The sequence below is a fragment of the Lepisosteus platostomus genome, chromosome 3 (assembly GCF_059453375.1).
Source record: "Lepisosteus platostomus isolate fLepPlt1 chromosome 3, fLepPlt1.hap1, whole genome shotgun sequence".
In the NCBI taxonomy this organism is placed as follows: Eukaryota; Metazoa; Chordata; class Actinopteri; order Semionotiformes; family Lepisosteidae; genus Lepisosteus; species Lepisosteus platostomus.
In genome coordinates this window covers 63,761,252-63,781,066 of record NC_142613.1, presented here as the reverse complement: position 1 = coordinate 63,781,066, position 19,815 = coordinate 63,761,252, and the positions used below count along the sequence as shown (strand labels likewise).

At 37.0% G+C, this 19,815-nt stretch overlaps 1 protein-coding gene across 3 annotated transcripts in view; it reads left to right on the top strand.

Annotated features, from left to right (window-relative positions):
• Nucleotides 1-18,583, top strand: part of snx17 (sorting nexin 17) — a 48,598-nt gene extending 30,015 nt beyond the window's left edge. For 2 of the 3 annotated variants that reach the window (XM_088626401.1, XM_088626399.1), the window contains exons 5-15: nucleotides 2,098-2,208; nucleotides 3,943-4,033; nucleotides 7,852-7,939; nucleotides 9,611-9,680; nucleotides 11,720-11,812; nucleotides 13,161-13,364; nucleotides 13,939-14,061; nucleotides 14,698-14,775; nucleotides 15,768-15,842; nucleotides 15,941-15,982; nucleotides 17,017-18,583. In XM_088626401.1, the coding sequence (XP_088482527.1) occupies nucleotides 2,098-2,208; nucleotides 3,943-4,033; nucleotides 7,852-7,939; nucleotides 9,611-9,680; nucleotides 11,720-11,812; nucleotides 13,161-13,364; nucleotides 13,939-14,061; nucleotides 14,698-14,775; nucleotides 15,768-15,842; nucleotides 15,941-15,982; nucleotides 17,017-17,136 (1,095 nt within the window). In that variant the 3' untranslated portion in view covers nucleotides 17,137-18,583. The remainder of the gene's footprint in view (nucleotides 1-2,097; nucleotides 2,209-3,942; nucleotides 4,034-7,851; nucleotides 7,940-9,610; nucleotides 9,681-11,719; nucleotides 11,813-13,160; nucleotides 13,365-13,938; nucleotides 14,062-14,697; nucleotides 14,776-15,767; nucleotides 15,843-15,940; nucleotides 15,983-17,016) is intronic. The other variant, XM_088626400.1, reaches the window with a different exon arrangement.
• Nucleotides 18,584-19,815: the final 1,232 nt, after the last annotated feature.

Sequence of the window (19,815 nt, the reverse complement as noted above, 5' to 3'; positions counted from 1 at the left end):
CAGTTCAACATTTAACACCATAGTGCTCTCAAAGCTTGTCATCAAGCTCCAGGACCGGGGACTGAACACCTCCCTCTGTAATTGGATCCTGGACTTCCTGATGGGACGTCCGCAGGTGGTGAGGGTGGGCACCAACATATCCTCTACCCTGACTCTAAACACTGGAGCCCCCCAAGTTTGTGTGCTTAGCCCTCTCCTATACTCCTTATTTACCCATGATTTTGTCGCCAGGCATAACTCAAATTCCATCATTAAGTTTATGGACGATACAACAGTTATCAGCTTGATCACAGATGGTGATGAGCCTGCATACAGGGAAGAAGTTGAAACCTGGCAGTATGGTACCAGGATAACATCCTCTCTCTGAAGATCGGGAAGACTAAGGAGATGATTGTGGATTATAGGAAACATCAGAGAGAAGACCAAACACCTATTAACATCAACAGGAATGTAGTGGAGAGGGTCAGTAGCTTTAAGTTTTTGGGAGTTAACATCACAGAGGACTTAGCCTGGTCTCACCACACCAACATCGTGGTTAACATAGCATTGCAGCACCTATTCTTTCTCCGTAGGCTAAAGAAGTTCGGCATGTCCTCATATATCCTGGCTAACTTCTACAGGTGCAGTATTGAGAGCATCCTGACTGGCTGCCTCATTGCCTGGTGTGGGAGCTGCTCTGTCCTGGAGCACAAGGTACTGCAGAGGGTGGTGAAGTCAACACAGCTCATTACTGGCTGTGAACTACTTAACATCCAGGATATCTACTCAGCTAGATGTCTTAAGAAGGCCAGGTCTATTCTCAAGGATCCCAGTCTTCCTACTCATAAACGGTTTTCTCTCTTTCCGTCTGGCAAGCAATCAAAGACCATCAGATTATGGAATAGCTTCTACTTCCAGGCAAGAGGACTGCTAAGCCAAGTTGCAGTCACTATCAGCAAATTACCCTACGGTCACTGATAAATGGTCAGGGTCTCAAGGACATGTAGTATTTTCATTGTATTTGGCATATGGTTTATTGCACTTTTTGGAAATAATACGTTGTATACACCTTGCACAAATAGCAGCTCTATCCATGTTGAAGTTTATTTTATTCTGTTATTTTATTCAATCCTTATTGCGTTACTTATTTTGGAATTTTATATTGTAACTTTTAACTCATGTAATTTTTATTCTATTCCTCCGGTGAGCTTGCAGAAAAAACATTTCATTTCCGGCACTTACTGCTGTACGCTGTATTGATGTGCGTTTGATGAATAAACTTTGAACTTGAAAGTGTTACCTTCCAAACACATTGAATAGTGTTATATTTCTGTTATAAAATTAAGGGCTAAGGGTGAACTCTGTAGCTGGATCAATGTCTTGGTGTTTTACATTTAGCTCATTTCTTGCTGTTTTATGTTCTGCCTCCTCTCTTTTTGAAAACTAAAAACTTTAAGGTGTGCTGATTTTCCTCAGTGTTTTGATGCAATGTTCTTTTGAGTTTCAGTGCCCATTAAAAGTTTATAGACTTTTTGGGCAGTACAGCTTTGATTCTGTTCTTGTAGAATACATAAAATGGTTGCTTGCTTATTTTAAATACAGTTTATGGGTTAAAGTCGTTATAGATTTTTTTTGTGTTGTACAGAGCTTCTTAAAAACATTTAAAGCTCCCAAAACCCCTCCAGTTCAGTGGTTCATGGAAATTGTGATATGGATCCCAGATCATGAGTTTCACTGCTGTTGAATAGGACTTCTGGTCTGGAACATAAAAGTTAATAAATTGTAAACCCAGAAGCTAATGGCATAAAGCTTCTCCCTCCTGCCAAAGAAAATTATATCATTAAGGGGGGGGGGGGGGTTGCAATTTTGTGAATGGTTAATCTTCCAGGCATGTATTGGTGTTTACATGCAGTTAAGCCAAATCTGAAGAGGTCTGTGACACTGTTTAACTTTATTCCATTTTTTCTAAACTCTGTTCTCTAGTTCCCTGGTCTGCACTCACAGAGGGTAAGAGCATGTGAGCTTTTGAGTGCGTAAAAAGAGGGAGTTCCTTAGCCTTAGCCTCTCTGCTGCATTCATCTGCAGTGCTGACTTCTGCCTTTGTGTCTCATCCCTCAGGAAACCCAGCAGATTCCCACTGAGGAGGTTCACCTAGAAGTGTACCTCTCCAATGGGCAGAAGGTCAAAGTCAGCATACTGACATCGGATCAGACAGAGGATGTCCTAGAGGTAACTTTTATCTGCAGCACAACCTTAATAAATACAGGGAAGTTTTATCTGGAGTCTGCAGTACATGAAGTAATAAAAAAAAATCTTAATCTCCACTTTAATATTTAATTCTTTAGTATGTGTTCCATACTGTTTACAATAAATTACTGCAATGCCTGTAATGGATCATGTCTTGAAGGAGCTGAGCTCCTTTTGGTCCAGAAAACATTATCCGAATCTGATCCATTCAAGATGTTGGGTATTAAAATTGAAGATTTTGATTTTGAAATAAGAAGAATCCCTTTGTTGCACGGATCACTGCTAAAATTGTTTTATTGGAAATAGAACTCTCAGGCCTGTACTGTAAGATGCTTCTTTATTAGACTAATGATTTTGTAGTGTTTGAGCCCTATGAGAATATACTAACCAGCGTTGGGAACAGCTGCAGCGGATTAGTCCTGGGAGCAAGAGAGGAAGAGGAGGAGAAGGAGATGGCAAGGAGTGTTTGCTGGGCTCCAGCTGGATTTCAGGATCGGAGTTGTGATTCGCAGCACGTCTGCCTCTGCTCACAGCCGTCATCTCTAATTTCTGCACTCAACACTTTGAGCATCTGTTCACAGCTGTGTACTTAGAACAGGCTGTGGAAATTGGGGGGGAGCAGCTGGGGGGTGAAAGGTTTTTAATCATGGCTTTACGCTGCCTAGCTGGGGAACAGGAGAATAGACGAAAATCTGTTACTAGCTTGTTACTTATACTTTCTTTTGGCAAAACGTCTGAGTGATGGTAGATGGTGGAGTGTGAATTGTGTTTCAGTCAACCTTGCTGAAATTCGTGGTGCAAAAACATGAACCTATATGTTTTTATATTAAAAATTAAGCTACATTTTAATTTACGATATCATAAAATCATCCAGTGTGAGTGTCTAAATTTTTAATGTACAGTAGCAAGTCTCATTCAGAACGAATAATCTGTTTAAGTCATTTCATGAATGGTTGTTTTCAAGGTATGGCTGTTTTGTTATTGAAAAATCAAGGCTTTAAATCTTAGTTCTGGGCCTTGATCAGATTTTTTCTGTATAGACAGAAGAATAACTGAAACAAAAACAAATATTTTCTTTATTAAACTTTATATTACCATAAGTAAACATTTTAGCAATCTAAAGTTGATTAAATTCATATAGAATCCCAGTTTCAGCCTTGGGGATCTGATCTTCAGACCGCAGATGTCTTTTGTGTTAGCCTGTGTGAATACTGTATGTCACTTCTGCACTGACTGAAAATAATAAGAAGGACTTCCTTACTTGCAATGTATAAACATGAATGCAAATACGAAAAGCTAGTGGGTTTCTTCCTACAGTCCAAACATATACTGGTAGGTGAATTGGCTTCTGGGAAAATTGGCCCTGGTGTGAGTTGTCTGTGTGTGTCCTGTGATGGACTGTTCCTTTCCAGGGTGTACCATGACTTCTGCCTGTTGCTTGCTGGGATAGGCTCCTGCTGCTGAGACCCTGAATTGGAAGAAGCAGTTAGAAAACGAGTGGATGGATTTTTATCATTCAAAAGTGAAAGTCTTCTGTATCTGCTATAATCTGGACCTACAATAGATTATATATCTACGTGTAAAAGGTCAGCATGTTGCACAGATTGCATTCCAGCAATATAGAACTGCACATTTTAGTGTCCTGCCTTTAGTTTATAGGGAATAACATGATAATCTAAAGCTCTTAATAATTGATTTTCCACATGTATTTTGCAGGCTGTAGCATCAAAGTTAGATCTTCCCGATGACCTAGTTGGGTATTTCAGCCTTTTTCTTATCCGAGAGGGGAAGGATGGAGGTTGTACATGTGAGTACATTTCAAAATTTTCCATTTTATTGTAACATTTCAATTTGAACTACATAAGTGAGATGTGCATTTGAAAACTCGCTGGTGATCTTGGCTGATTGTATTGAATTTTTCTTTTATCAGTTATCCAGTTTTTCTCCCCCATTAACGTTCCCAAATTCTCTTCTTAACCTGTTCTAGTAGAGACCAGGAGGCATCAGCTAAGTCTAAACATATCAATGTATGACCTTGTTCCTACATTTTCTGGGATACTTGGGCGAATTATTGCGTAATAATTGAAATTGTCAGTGATACTGGGTCTTCAGTCATTCTAACTGGTATTGTGATTTAAGTGTAATTTTAGAATTTGATATACAGGGCTGCAAAACAGTGATACATTTAATCTTTTAGTTTAGTTCCAGCTAGAGTAAATTGCTGTTTTCAGATTAAGAACAAATTGCTCAACAGTGCAGTTAAATAATTTTGTAAGTATGAATCAGTTATTCAGTAGTACTTGTCTTAAATTTGCTGCTACAATTGTTCATCTTATTCTGCTGCTTTTTTTCTTAAGCCATTTGTAAGAGCTGACCCAAACATTCGATTTTTTTAAGGCATTTTACTTAAACCTTTTTTTTTTATAATTAAATTGAAATAACTGATGTTGTGTACCTTACACAGGGTGAATTTAATAGGCTTATGGTATTTGAGCATACTTTTTAGAAAAGGAAAACAAAACACTAGCATTATTTTATATATGTAGCATACAGAATATTAAGTAATAGATAAATAGATACTTTATTGATCCCGTGAGGGAAATTGCAGAATAAATTAATAAATAATAAAGCAGCACTAAACATAACATGGTGTAATAGATTTTAATCCTTTACATTTTATTATTTTTTTTAAGCGGTTTCACATAAAATTATATCATTAGAAATGGAACACATAAAACACTATAGTGGAACAGCACAGTTAAACTATCACATGCTCATTTAAGTTGGCAGGCATTTGCAGAAATGGTGAAATGCCTGTACGGTCTATAACCTGCTATGCCAGTTACTGCACAAACACCTGATTAATACAATGAACTGTTTATATATAATCCCTGAAAACTAAAAAAAAAATCGAAAACTTTGAACCATTAATCACCACATTTTGGAATTTGAGATATGCAACTTGATGTTTAAGGAGCGTTTGTTGTTTTATTGTGTAAATGGCTACTGGTCTTGTAAGAAGTTCTAAAAAAAACTAACAATCTAGAAATTAAACTAAATAGAACTTTTATGGAATAAAAAGTAAAATGTTTTGACTTTTTTGCTTGCATAACAGACTGAGATTCCTACCTGTGATTATTGCTGCTTTCTCTAAAATAATTAGCTGTAGATGTCAAGCAATGGGAATTGGTGAATTAACAAACTCCTGCTTCTGCTAAAATATCTTTATGCCATGAACCAAGGCATTAAGTCATACTGGAGGCATGAGCATAGCACTAAGGGAATATAACCTTTTTTATTCTACCATGAGCAATAGACTGACTTCTGCCTTGATACAGTATGTAATATGTTTTAGAACTTGAATTGCCAGGGAATGCAGGCTTATTATAATATTTTTCTGGTGAACCTCATTACCTTGTTTTTAGCAGCATGATTAATGATTTATTGTGTATTGTGTATTGATTAAATGTATTAGAATAGAAATTGCCTAAAGTTACATAGCAGTAATGGCAATTTATTGCAAAGAAGGTGCAGAGAAAGTGTCAGCATACAGAGCTCAGATAGATTTGATTTTTCCACAAAGAGTGTGGTGACAGGCAAGCAGTGGGATAATACTTTAAGTAACACCTTTGTGAATTTAAGGGCTTGACTGTAAATAATTGGTACCATCAGGATTTAATTTATACTGAATTAGGTAAATGTGAAAGACACCATGATGAACTGGAGTCGGGCAAAGAGATCACACTGTAGGCCACTTTTATTTACTGATTTTTTTTTGTAAGCTTTTTCCTTGCACACACAGATACACATTCACACCAGGGCCGTTTTTTACAGAAGCCAGTTAACCCACCAGTATATCTTTGGGCTGTGGGAGGAAGCCAGAGCAACCAGAGGAAACCCATGAGAAACTGGGGAGAACATACAAACTCCACACAGACCGCACCCCAGGCGTCAAACCCAGGGACCAAGCCCTGTGTGGCAGCCATGATAACAACTGCGGCACCGTGCTACCCTCCACACACACGTTACTAGTAAATCCTTTTATAAGTCTATCCTTTCTTCAGGTCCCTGTTGCTTGCATGGTTGTCCTCAGACCACATGAGGAGTTAATGAGTCGTCTGCCCAGTGAATGCAGACAGTTTGGCAGCCGTCGTTGGTTGAGTCCGCAGCAGGCGTGTCAGAGTTGAGAGAATCAGTCCAAGTGGGGTCCCACAAGCTTGAAAGACTCCTTTTTCCAGCTGGCTCAGCCAACTTTTTCTGAGAGTCTTGCCAGACACTGTCAGCCATGACTTCAAACCAGTCCTTCTGTAGTAAACATATGCTGAAAGAACCCCTGAGACGAATGATGCTTGTATTTAAAAAAAATTAAAATAGCCATTTATATATTACAATATAAGAGCCAAAGTAATGTTATCTGCTAGAAACAGCCCTTTTACCTTTTATATCAAATAATAAATCTTTTAAAACAAGGTTTAAAGCTGTGATACTTTTTAATTTTATCCAAAACCTAAGAACAGGTGGAATAAGAGGTTAATTCCAAGATGGAAAGTGGAACATTTTGATAAAAGTGGGGGGAAAATAACAACTATTTTGGCTATGAAGTCTTGTTCAGGTTATCCAGCACCTGTTCTGTTTTTAATGGTCTACACATGGTCTACTTTTCAACATATAGTAGCCTTAACCTCTTGTCACTTTGACGCAGTTTACCAAACCTCAGGCAGTTAGTCTTTTTTAAACTTGGTATTTCTTGCTATTTAACAGTATTTTCACTTGTTTTGTAAGTTTACTTTGCTGTAGCTGCAAGATGATGTCAGTCACAGTGCATTCTGATGCCACAGTGGCCCTTTTCCCTCCATGAATAATTAAACTATTCACATATATCGGAACATCTGACAGACAGCAGTCTGAGGGCTTACATGCAATTTCCTTTGCACAATTTTCACATTTTGTTGCTTTAGCTGGAAGTGTTGGCACTTTGAAGTAGCAGTTAACATTTATTATATACTAAAGAACAAGTAAAGGTTTATTCCATGCTAGAAAAAGAGGAAAAGAAACACATTTCGGCTGTGGAGCCTTCTTTGGGTGTGACACTATTGAGAGTTTGCAAACTTGATCTCCGTAAGCAACCCCAAGCTCCTTGAGAGAGTTTGAGCTAATCTGCCAAGATTAATAGGCAATAATTATACCAAGCTGATGGAGACTTACCTAAAAGACTTGGTAATTGGTTTGTAATTGCTGCCAAAGTTTCTTCCACCAAATAGATAAGGGTTTTCAATATTTATGCAATCAGCATTTCCTAAACTTTTCATTTTAGGTTTTGCTGATACTATAAATTATCTTACATGCATAAACCATCAGATTATGCTCAGAATATAAAATTTCAAAAAGTATAGGCTTCAGTTTGTAATTTCACAAAATAGGACACCATTGGAAAGGTGTGAATACATTAGCGAGACACCGTATTTCTCAACTCTGGGCTTTAAATATGACTTTTGCTTTCTGCTCATGTCTTGTGTCAGCATCAGTAATGTTATATTTCCTTGACTTCTGTTGTTTGTTTGATGAGTTGCCTTTGAAATCCACGTGTAATAAGAAACACTAATGTTGTCCTTTTATTAATTGCAGTCGTACGAAAGCTACAGGAGTTTGAGTTGCCCTATGTCTCCGTCACCAGCCTCAAGAACCCTGAATATCGGATTGTCCTCCGGAAAAGGTTAGACTCCTGTTTCATTAGTTTCCACTTGATAATAGAGGTACTCAGTGACACCTGAGATAATAAGATCGTTTCATTGATCCTCTTATTTTCAGACATACCAGGATGTATTTTTGATAGACACACTTGCCACTTTTAATGTCGTTAATGTCAACTTTTAAAGTGGCACATCACGAGATAAACATGGTAGGTCAAGAGGAATAAAAATTCACCTTTGAGGTTATCCATTAGTCCCTAAACTATATCTAATAAGCTTAATTCACTCTGAAAGGTAAAAATATAGAATGGGAGAATTGAAGTGATAAAGTCATGAAGTTGTGAGTACCAGTCATCCTCTACCTAAATCACTAAATCACCTTTACAACAGAAGAGAGACACAAGAAGAAACATGAAATCTCTAAGTTAAACTTCTGTACATTTGGACTAAACTTTTAGTGGCTTTTATGTGTTTTAGTTAAAAACTGAAACATTGGATCACCTCCCTTAAAATTGAATAGTGTACCGTTCTTTTTAAAGTGTTATCATTCATTAAAAGTCTAATATGGTGTAATGTATAATGCAGAAACTGAGCACTGATGTTCCCTGCATTCTCTAGCTGATCAGGACAGTCATTCCCACAAAGCAGACTTCAAAATATGTGGGAACCTGCAGTACATGAAGTATTTAGCCTGCTCTCATAGGAGTTTCAGACTGAGCAGTCACGGGTGTTCAGCAGTTATGAACATTTTGAACACTTTAAAAATCATTATATAGCTTTTCTCTTAGTGTTTGGTTATGCGTGGCATTTGCAAACTTTCTTCACCAGCATTTTTGTGCTTGCCTTGTATTTGTAGTTGACTCTATTGTATTTTAACCATATCCATAGTTCCCTACTATGACAATGATGATAATAATAATGGCATATGTGCGCTGCACACATCTTTCTGCCTTATTGCCTGATATTGTTTTACTATAGAGGTGAATCCTGCAATATGACCTACTTTCAGCCTGACAGGAGAATATCTGTATGCAAAAAATAACTAACCCTCATTTAGATGATCAAAAATAGGCAGATTAATTAAGTTTTTTTTTAATAGATCCTAGTGGATTAAGCTAAATCTAACACGTACTTTTCCTGTGAAGCCTGATAACTCATGTAACTGTTTTCAAAGAGGGGACATGTTCAATTTGCAAATTCCAAAGGATAATCTATTTTCTTGTCAATTCTGATAGAATTATCTTCATCTTACTTGGTTGTGATTTCTACAGAATTATCCTCTGCCATTTTGTCTCCATACCATTCCTCTGGAGACATTTACAGCATTACAAATCCTGAAATAACCATTAGACCATCATTAAAAGAGCTACATCTTGAGATATTGTGTTGAGAAACCTTTTCATCATAATTGTTTTCTTTCTAATTGTACATCAGTTACAGAGTTGTAGATCAGATTTTAACTTAGGCTCAAGAGGATATTGAAAAGGTATCCAAAGGTATACCAATATCTCTGCTTGCATTACTATTGGCCATCTTTTATTATTTTATACTTACATTTTAAAAGCTAGAGGTGTAGCATTGCACTTACCATTCTGTCCTACAGACAGAGAAAAAAATATATTTAACAATTTCAGATTAAAATGCTTCCTTTGTAGAAATGTATTATGTACCAGCAATAAAATTTTGTTTTGCAGTTACTGGGACTCAGCATATGATAATGATGTGATGGACAACCGGGTTGGACTCAATTTATTATATGCTCAGGTAGGTGTTTTTATTTCCCTTCTTTAAAGTACTAATAAAGTTTAGTGTTGCAAAGCTGTGTTGTGTAGGAATATCCGTCACATCTGACTTTCTAAAAAAACTATACCAAGTACAGTACCTAGGATTTCCTGATTCTTTATTTTCTATTTCTTAATAGAAATAGAATATTTCTAGACCTATATTAAATAATCGAATAATTAATATAGGTTTTTTATGTGTTTTACCTACATTATTTCCATATTAAAACATTTTTTATTTTTTAAAATATGATTCAGGACTGCTTGTAAAGATCAAGATTAGCTATACTCATAGACAGGGGCTGTGACTCAGTGATTAGTATTGTTATTGTGCAGTGCTGGGGCTCTGGGTTCAATTCCTGGGGCGCTATTTGTGTAGAGTTCCTGAGTTCATGTTGGTTTCCTTCAAGTGTTCCTTTTTCATCCTGTATTCCAGAGACATACTGGTAGGTTAATTGGCTTCAGTGAAAATTGGCCCCAGTGTGAGTGTGTGTGTCTCCTGTGATGGACCTGTGACCTGTGACCCTGCCTTGTGCCTGTTGCTTGCCAGGATAGGCTCTGGTATCCCCCAGCAACCTTGTACTGGATAAAATGTTTAGCAGATGGATGGAAAAATAACTTTCTGTACTTATTGTGACATTTTTTTCATGGTGAGAGTAGAGTTCAAAATCTGTCTCAACTTCACTGCTTCAACACTTTTGGAGGGAACTTCAAAATCCACAGGACTCACTAGTAAAGTTTATACTATAGAAATGAAGAAGAATTGCAGCCTCTATTAAACAAACAATTCAATAGAAAATGGTTGAAGCCAACAACTTAGCAATGAATGTAATATTTTCTGAAGAAAATTACCCTTAGAATTAGAAATAAGCAACATACTGTATACAGTAGAGTCTCGACATTGTGAGTATTTGTTGCAGAGAACCATGACAAACAGCCAAATTCGCATATGGCCATGTTGTTGCATAATGTACTACAGTATAGTCTGTATGGTTGAAATATATAGATAAACCTCCCTTATATGATAATTGAAGTGTTAATACATTGGCTTTAAGTTAATGAAAATAACATGGATCAACTAAAACAAACAACAATAATTACAAACATATGGGAATCAGCCAAAATTAACTACATAAATGAATCTGTCCTCTGCATCTGTTGGCTGGCTTCATTTTCTCTCTCTGCATTAACAGCTATTCCCTGCTCCGTGATTAGCATGCCACACTGTGAGGAAAAGGGCAACAAAACCGACAGTGAGCCTGTGAAATTGCCTTTCATTCCCCAGCCACTGACACAGAACTGGGAGCATTAGTTAACAACACAAGAACAAGACCACACTGAGATGCAGATGATGGGGGCTTGAGCAGGGGGCTGATGTGAAAACAGTATTTGACTTTGTTTCATCCTGCTCTGTTCTCCTCTCATCCAAGACCCCGCTGGCCACTCTGAATCAAAAATAAGCAAATTTACATTCATGGATGTTGAGGCTTGGTGGTATTTTGAAAACGATTGTTAAAATGTGAAAGCTGTAGAATCTCTCTCTGTAACGGGGAAGAAAGAAAGAAGTGGCAGACTGCTAGAACTTGTATAAAAGGTCATTCATCTGTTATTTTCATTTTTGGTCTCTCCCCCCCTTTTCTCGTTTGTTTTTCTTTTTTGATGGGTGAGAGAAGTGGGATATGACTGTTGTGTCTGGACATTATTTTACTAATGTATAGAAAAGAAATGAAGTAAAATGAGAAAACAACATACACAAGAAAATTGTTGAGTTTATATACTGTATAATGACTGACTTTTCAAATGAGAATTTTTTCATTTTCAGCTTTACTTTACAGCTTAGAGTAATGAAAGCCATGTAGTATGCTTGTTTCTGTTTCATTTGTCCATGAAAGGAGGTCTACATTTGCAACTACTGGTTCTGTTATTGTTGTACTGTGTAGTTTTATTGGTGAGCAAAAAATATCACCTGTATAAGGAAGACGCCTTTTTTTTTCCATCCGTTACCTTGTTGTTTTCACTCAGACGGTGTCCGATATTGAGAAAGGCTGGATCTTGGTCAATAAAGACCAGCATCGGCAGCTCAAATCCCTGCAAGAAAAAGGCTCCAAGAAAGAAGTAAGGAGAAAGAAGGCATTTTAAAAAAGGATATACTGTATTTGGTTTACAACTTCAAATTGAGAAATGATTGCAGTTTCAGATTTAGCTTATAGTTGTTTTTATGTCACATGCCAACTTATATGCAAACCTGATGATTTTTACTAGGAGAAGATTGCTCTTTTTTGGGAAATGTACAGCTAAACTGGCACTTTGTTATTGTTAATTAAAAATGTTAATTTCCATTTTCATTGCAATTTAAAGTGACATCATCTTGACATAAAGGTTATGTTTTGAAACAATTGCATTAAAAAAAATTAAATTCTGGGTGAATGAGACCTAATTTCATACATTTAAAAAATCAGATTAATTTCCTCATGTGATACTCGCAGTGCTGCTTTGTGTCAAAAACACTTTCCTTTTATAAAAAGTATAAATTATGTTGTGTGAAATATCCCAGTCAGTTTTTTATTTTGTGTTTTAAACGTTTTTTTGACAACCTGTCTAAAGTTAAAAGCCAGTGAAATATGTACCTGTTGGTAGCATCCAACTTGTACAACATCAAGGTAGTGGGGGCTACACATCGGTGGAGGTGAAAGGGAGTCCCCATTACCTGCAAAGTGCTTATTATTATGATGATGATGATGATTATTATTATAGCTCATGATATTGCTTTCACTTACACTTCCACAATAAGCAGAACTGTCCACTTTGTGGTGAAATTATCCATGATTAATGTTAATTTCCATTCATTGTTCAGTGTTTTAGCAGAAATACTAGAAATATATTGAGTGTGATTTTCTCTACATTCATCTACCACAAAATTATAAAAAATCAAAATATAGACTGATATTATTGCTTTCACTTCCCTATATATCTGCTTCCTTGTTGTTTTAAGAGTATTTTTTAATTCATGTTCCATTGAAATTATCTGTTTAGCAAACATGTTTGCTCAAGGTGTTTTATATTCAGGACAATTTAAAAATCCACTTTATGATTTTATGATAGTATTGATTCTTTTTCCACGTATGTTTTGAAGAATGCAAATTCAGATAAACTGGGTAACTTCCACCCTCACAATATGTCCAGTCAGTTACATGTATGTGTGGTGCTCTTTGCTGGTAGATGGTGGAAGTTATGCATCTAAATTCATGGGGTCTGTCCTTTGCTAGACACAGAATTTAGGATTTGCATAGTTGTAAATCTTTGAAAACTGCACTTGAAAACATTAAAAAGTACCTCAGCAACAATGGATAAATGAAAAATTGGACAAACAAATGCAACTAATATTCATGTTTAGGTGATTCATTGCTCTTTTGTTCTAGATATTTTGTACTTTTTTGACCTAATCATAAACTTTTTTTCATAGTTCATCCACCTAGCTCAGACCCTGAAGTATTACGGTTACATCAAATTCGATCCCTGCATCACAGACTTCCCTGAAAAGGGCTGCCATGTGATCGTCAGTGCTGGGAACAATGAGCTCAACTTTCACGTCAAACTTCCCAACGATCGGATTAAGGAAGGAAGCTTTAAAGTGACACGCATGAGATGCTGGCGTGTCACTTCTTCTGTAAGTGGAGACGTTTTTTTGCCAGTCTTTTTCTTGTTTTACATGTCTCTGAGCCACACTTCACAAAGTACTTTAACGTGTGAGCTTTTTGACTAGTATGCATCTTAAAATATCATTGGAGTTTTCAGTTATAAAAAAAATCTGTTCTTTCTTGTTGTGAGTGATTGTGTGTGTGTGCTTGATGCAATGGACTGACATCCCATAACATCCCTTGAATTGTGTGCTTCTGAAATAGGTTCCAGGTTGCCAGAACCTTTACCAGGCAACTTTTTGATAATGGGTGGATGAATTCTAAAATAACACCTACGAAGGTGGAAGTGTGTCATCAAGCTACAATTAAAAAATTACCAGAAAGTCTTACCAGAAAGCGTCCCTTCAAGCAAATCTATATTATCCAGAGCATTTTATAATTTCATCATTCACACTTTATTTAGGAGTGGTTTTACAAGCCTTCCGCAATAGAAAGAGCTGTATTATACTGCGTTGATGTTTTAAATAATAACTTGCATGTGGCATAAACCCAAATACTAGGTGGTGGATGGCAGTCTATAAATGCCTTTTTTCTGCTTTTCAGCAGGTGCCAGTGGTGAATGGCACAGCAAATGGCTCTGGAAAATGTGAGGTCAAGCTGGAGCTGGCATTTGAGTATCTCATGAGCAAGGACCGCTTACAATGGGTCACTATCACCAGTCCACAAGTATGCACTTAAGTCCCCTTAAGAAGCCTGCTCTGTGTTTATTTATTCTCCACTGCCTTCCTTTCTTTTCCAGTGAAGTTAGATGTTTAGGAATGCCATTTCAAGCTTCAAACCTGAAAGAAAGTGCATTTATTGGGTTATATACTAGGACTGTTAAGAAGTTAGGTTTTACACAGAGTAATCATTTTTAAAGAATATTCAGCAGTGAATGTTTTACTTCTATGTTACACAGCTTTAAGATTGTATTTCCATCTGTTTTTGTCCATTCAATCTTGTTAACCTCATTGTGGTCATCCCAGAACATTTCTTTATGCTTCAGACTATTTTAAATTTTAACTGCTCATAGTATAAGGAAGGAGGGGGGGACTTGGTAAAAAGAAAGCAGGAATTCCTAAGGTTCATTTGCCGTAGAAACAGGTGATAAATGTTCATATAAATTAATTGTAGAACTGATTCTCCGTTTCTTAGTTATATTTCTTTGGAAATCTACTAACATTGACATTGCCTTTTCAGTAAGAGGATTCAATGGGAAATAAAAGAATAAAACAGATTTATCAAGGCTTTACAATAGCTACTAAATAGACTATGAATTGTCTTGTACTAAATGCTTTTCTAACATCCTGCCGGCTCTTCAAGGCTATAATGATGAGCATCTGTCTTCAGTCCATGGTGGACGAACTGATGGTAAAGAAATCTGGCGGCAGCATCAAAAAGGTTAGTGAACCAGCCCTTCCTTTGTGTGACGTCCAAGGTCTTGGGGACAGAGGCGATACTCTGTTGATACTGTCAACAATTAAGGGAGCTGCACTGAGGGTTTGTGTCAGTGTTTTGTTTTCTTTCAGATTGGTTACATTTATAACCAGGCACATTTAAGCAGGACACACATAGAGACACATAATCAAGGTTTCAGTGTTAGTACTTACCTTTGTTGTGGAATGTATGGAATTACTGGAACATGTTAACTTAGCTGTATACTGCCTGTATCAGCTACCAGAAAACCTCAAGGTCTGTTAAAAGTGAGATAAAAACTTTTTCTGTAAAAACAGCAGTAATTATTTTTCTCCCAACGAACTGGTTAAGAATAAACATGGTAAACTTCAAAGAACAGGATGAAAACCAGCTGAGCCTGAAACAGGCCCTCCTGTCTCTTAATACATGATACTATTCTGTATAAACAGAATTGGAAAACTTTAGTGACTTGTCCGATTGGTGTAGCAGACCTTGCACTGTGTTGCTGTATGTATTGAGCTCAATTAAAGGCTGAGTCCGCACAAGGCTGTCTCCTGCTCTTCCGTTGAAGAATTTCCCACAACACGCAATACAGTTTTAAACATATAAACTCCAGACTACTGAGGCAGTCAGCTGGTGAAAGACATTATAAACGGTGCAGGCAGTGCACAGCTGGCCAAATGCCGCTGGTTTGCAGCATCGGCCCCTGGGGCTGACCTGGCCTTGTGCCTCTGAGTCTGTCCCACACCTTCACTGCCTTGCAGTGCGAAAAGAGGTGGAGAGTACATTTCAGAAAAAAAGCCCACTTTCCCAGCTCGCCCATGCTGGTAAAGATTGTTGCAGTAAATAAAACTGAGCAGGACTTGGTAGCGTTTCACATTTTATTTTATAAAACGCTGTGAGTCTGAATTAGAAGTACTCTTGTCTCTTCCTTGACAGTTAATTGCAAAAGCTGTTTTTGTCTGTTCTTTGTCTAGATGCTGAAAAAACGTCATAATGGTTCCTTACGTCGATCTGACAGCCAGCAGCCTGTGAAATCCCCTCCCTTACTTGTAAGATTTTTTTTCACAGAAGAAAATATACAGTCCATGGTATAATCTAGGCATCCAATAAAATACTGATATTGATTTTCTTTTTGCTTTTAAACCAGGACTCCCCAGACCCAAACCGTGAACCTATTGTTAAGCTGTCGGTGAGTTGTGGTTTTAGGATTTTATACTGAATTCAGTTAGTGACTGGTGGTATTGGACAGACCTTACAGCTTTCTTTGTTATTGGTTAATAGTTTAGATAGATAATACTTTATTAATCCCATAGGGAAATGATGAAAACATTTATGAAATTGATTGTTTAGTAGTATTGATGCAAAACATTCCACTTTGAAATGGCATTTCATAGAGAGGAAAAGTAAAGAGGGTAGTGTAGATACCTTCTCCTTCAAGCTTGGGCAGAAATCTTGTGGTAGTCAACAGACTGAGTCTTTGAAAGTAGAGTTTGTGGGCTTCGAAGCTCAGATTTAATCAGCAGTATATTTAAGGATTGCCTCTGTCAGCTGAACCTGAAATCATCTACCTTTTTCACTGAGGTGCAACATTTAGTTTGTAAAACGTGCTCTGGGACTGGTGTATAATGTACCACCTGCTGTCCCGAACAGTTAGAGTGCCATTTTCTTCTGAATACAGTATGACGTTTTTTTTTCCCCTGAAGTTGGCTCTGCCAAGAAGCATCCTATGATAAACCTGAGATTTTCAGTTGTGCTGTAGTGGTAGCCACCCATGTCAGTTTTACCTTCTTGGGTTGGGTTATACACAAGAAAAAAATTGAAATATTTAGCAAATTTATATTCCAACACAAGATAGTAATATCTAGATAGTAACAAAAAATATCACTAGGATACATGCTGTGTGGATGACAAGTAGACCTAGAATACCAAACTACATCAATAAGCAGCAGCACAGTATCAGAATGGAAACAACCCCTAAGGACACTTGGCTAAGGGGAGCAGATGCTGTCTGTGTGTATTTCAGTCTAAAGACTAAGTTCCTGGCTGAACATAAAAAATTCCACACATGCTTTTTTTCTACATTTGTTTGTTAGTCACTGAAATGTACTCCATTAAGATCTGACGGGAGAACCACTGTTCTGGAAGTTAATGTTGTGCTCTTCAGCCCTGTGCATTTTAAACCCCCATAGTTTTATTTGTTGCCTGTTCTGTGTGTTATTCTAGAGTAAGCTGACCTCAGTGACCCTGCGAGGGATCAGCACTTCCAACTCTGCCAATGATCTCAGCGGCAACAATTTCCACGGCAACTATGCCTTCGAGGGAATTGGAGATGATGACTTGTAAACAAAACCATTCCAGTTGTAGCCCGAGAAATGCTGATGTGAGACAAATACACAAATACTGCAAGATTCTAAGACACCTGAGAATAAAGCTTTTTTTACTTTTTTGTTTGCAGATATTCCTCTAAATTATGTACTTTCAACATTGGATTTTAGTCTGAGCCCAGTCATACTTGCACAAATGCAGGTTTTGTTATTTTCTGTAAGTATTATAAGCTTATAATACCCAGTAAATAAGCCTCTCATGTTTGTACAGGGTGCTGGATATGTAACAAAACATTATAGTTGTTTCAAAAATATTTAAGCTGTCCTGCTGCTTTCCAGAAAGGTTTTTGCCAGGTTAAAATATGTAGTAATTAATGGCAAATATTATCTTTTTATGTTATAATAATGTTATAACTTTGAAAGTCATTGTCATTTATTTAGTCTACAGTTGCTAATAGCTTATTTGTGTTATTTTACCTGAAAGTGTTTTTGCATGGTGTGCAAGATGGACCACATGTGCAGTCTGGTGAAGGTATTCTTTCACTTGAAGAGCAAAATGTCCATGTGATTAGGATATCCTTTGCAGTAGTTAGCCAGCCCATGAAAATCTCTTTCTTACCATTTCTAATGATACATTATGGAATATCACCCTGTATTAATAAATTCAACATCCTTCAGGGAATTTCAGAAAAGAAGGTAACATTTCCCTTGTTAGAAAGTTAGAAACTTGTATACTAGCAGGTATGGTAAAAAAATAAAGTTAATACGCAATTTCTTTGCACTTGCAGCCAAAATCCAAGGTACGAAATAGCATGCAGTTTGCGTTGGGTTTATAATGGGATCTATAAAATGCTAGAGCAAGCGGCTTACCAGACAGTCTTTCTCTCTAATGCTTCTAAGACGCGAGTCTTAAGACTGAAACTGAACAACTTCAAAGCTGTGTTATACCTAATGTGACAGTCATAAACTGCCCTCCTGTGTCTGACAGAGTGGCCTTTGGTAATCGTAATTTAACACTAGTGAAACATATTGTATATAGTTCTTAAAATAACCACAGCCTTTGTAAAATGTTCTTAGAATGTAAATAGTGTACACGTTGCTCAATAAGGCCTTCTTAAAACACAGTTAAGAAGTAACATTTTATTACCATTCACACAGTGCCATGGCAGTTCTTGTACAGCAATAAGTGGAATGTGAGTCTGTTCAAAGTGTGCTTAGAAACCTTTTATGACCATGCAATGTGCAGTTGTGCCAAATTTTTGTGTGACGAAAGTCACTTGAGGGTATAGATAGAGGTGCTGCAGATCAACTTATTTTAGCTTTTAATTGGGGGGAACATTCACTTTATTATTACCAGAGATACTTTCAATAGGCACCAAATTCACTTTCCTAGCAGCTGTTTTTGCTTTACAGTAAGAAAGTACATGATTTGTTACATGGTTATCCCAAAAATAAATTAGGATTTTTTAACAGTGGATGTCTTCATTTCTGAAGCTGACTAGCTTTTCTGACTTTTTTCTGACTAGCTTGTAATTGTAAAATGTAATTTCTGACTAGCTTGTGCTTTTTAAAATTTGTTAACGGAAGCAGCCTCATAGATATACAATTTAGCTGTGTCTGGTGGGAAAATGCCCTCTCTTGCTGCCTTACAGGTGTTTTTAAAGCCTTACCGAGCCTTTTCCTCAAAACGTTTGTCGGAAAAGCAGACACAGAATTGGTGGTGCTGCAGGTTTGTGGCTGTCGCATGGTATCATGCTTCTGCTAGTGAGAGCTCTCTCGTGTGAATCTTGCAGGATTTGCTTTTTGTTCGTCAGTTCTGTTGAACAGCTTGCACTTGCTAAACCAATTTTGCACAGTATTGTGAAGGATGGACACGAGTCAACTGACAGTAATTTAAAAAAAATTAAAGGACTTTTCAAGAGTTATGAAATCTTGGAAAGTGTTTTGGAAGGGCCACAATCTACATTTTATATAGTTTTGTGTTTCCAACATGAAATAAAAAATCTCATAAATGCCAAAATTATAGTTTACTAAAGCATTTTGCACAAAAGAGCATTAAAATCTACAAGTCACTTTTGCTATGTACATGAATAAAGAAAATGTATTCTGAACATTGTTACTAATATCTGTATCTTTAATAGTGTATTGTAATCAAATAGATCAAATGTAATCTAAGATGTATGAAAATAGAAGCTATCATTGTTTACAGAATTGTAGAGACGTGTAGTCAGAATGCAAATTGTTTACAGATTCCAGTTCAGATTTTCAACTGCTTGTCTTAGTAGGAAACTGATGTATTAGGAAAGTGCATAAAACAGTGATTCCAGTTTTTTCCATATCTTAAATTTGTATTCTTTTGAGTTAATTGTGTGGATTTACTTGTGTGCATTGACGTCTAAAAAGGGCTCTGTAAAACTGCATAAGCTTCCAGCTGCATTTGTGTCAGGCCGCCCAGATATTTTCTGGGTGATGACAGTAGCAAACATGATGATTAAATGATCATTTTGTAGCCTGATGCCAGGTGTGAAATTTCAAGGCTTATTCCATCTTGCGGTCTTTGGCACAGAATTGCATGGGAAAGAGGGAACAATCCGGATGTACCAGTTCTGGTAGTGTAACTTTTCCTCCTTCATATCCCAAGAGAGAAACCACAGTATTCTATACATGAGAAAATGTGTTTGGGGGGTATGCTCTTCTT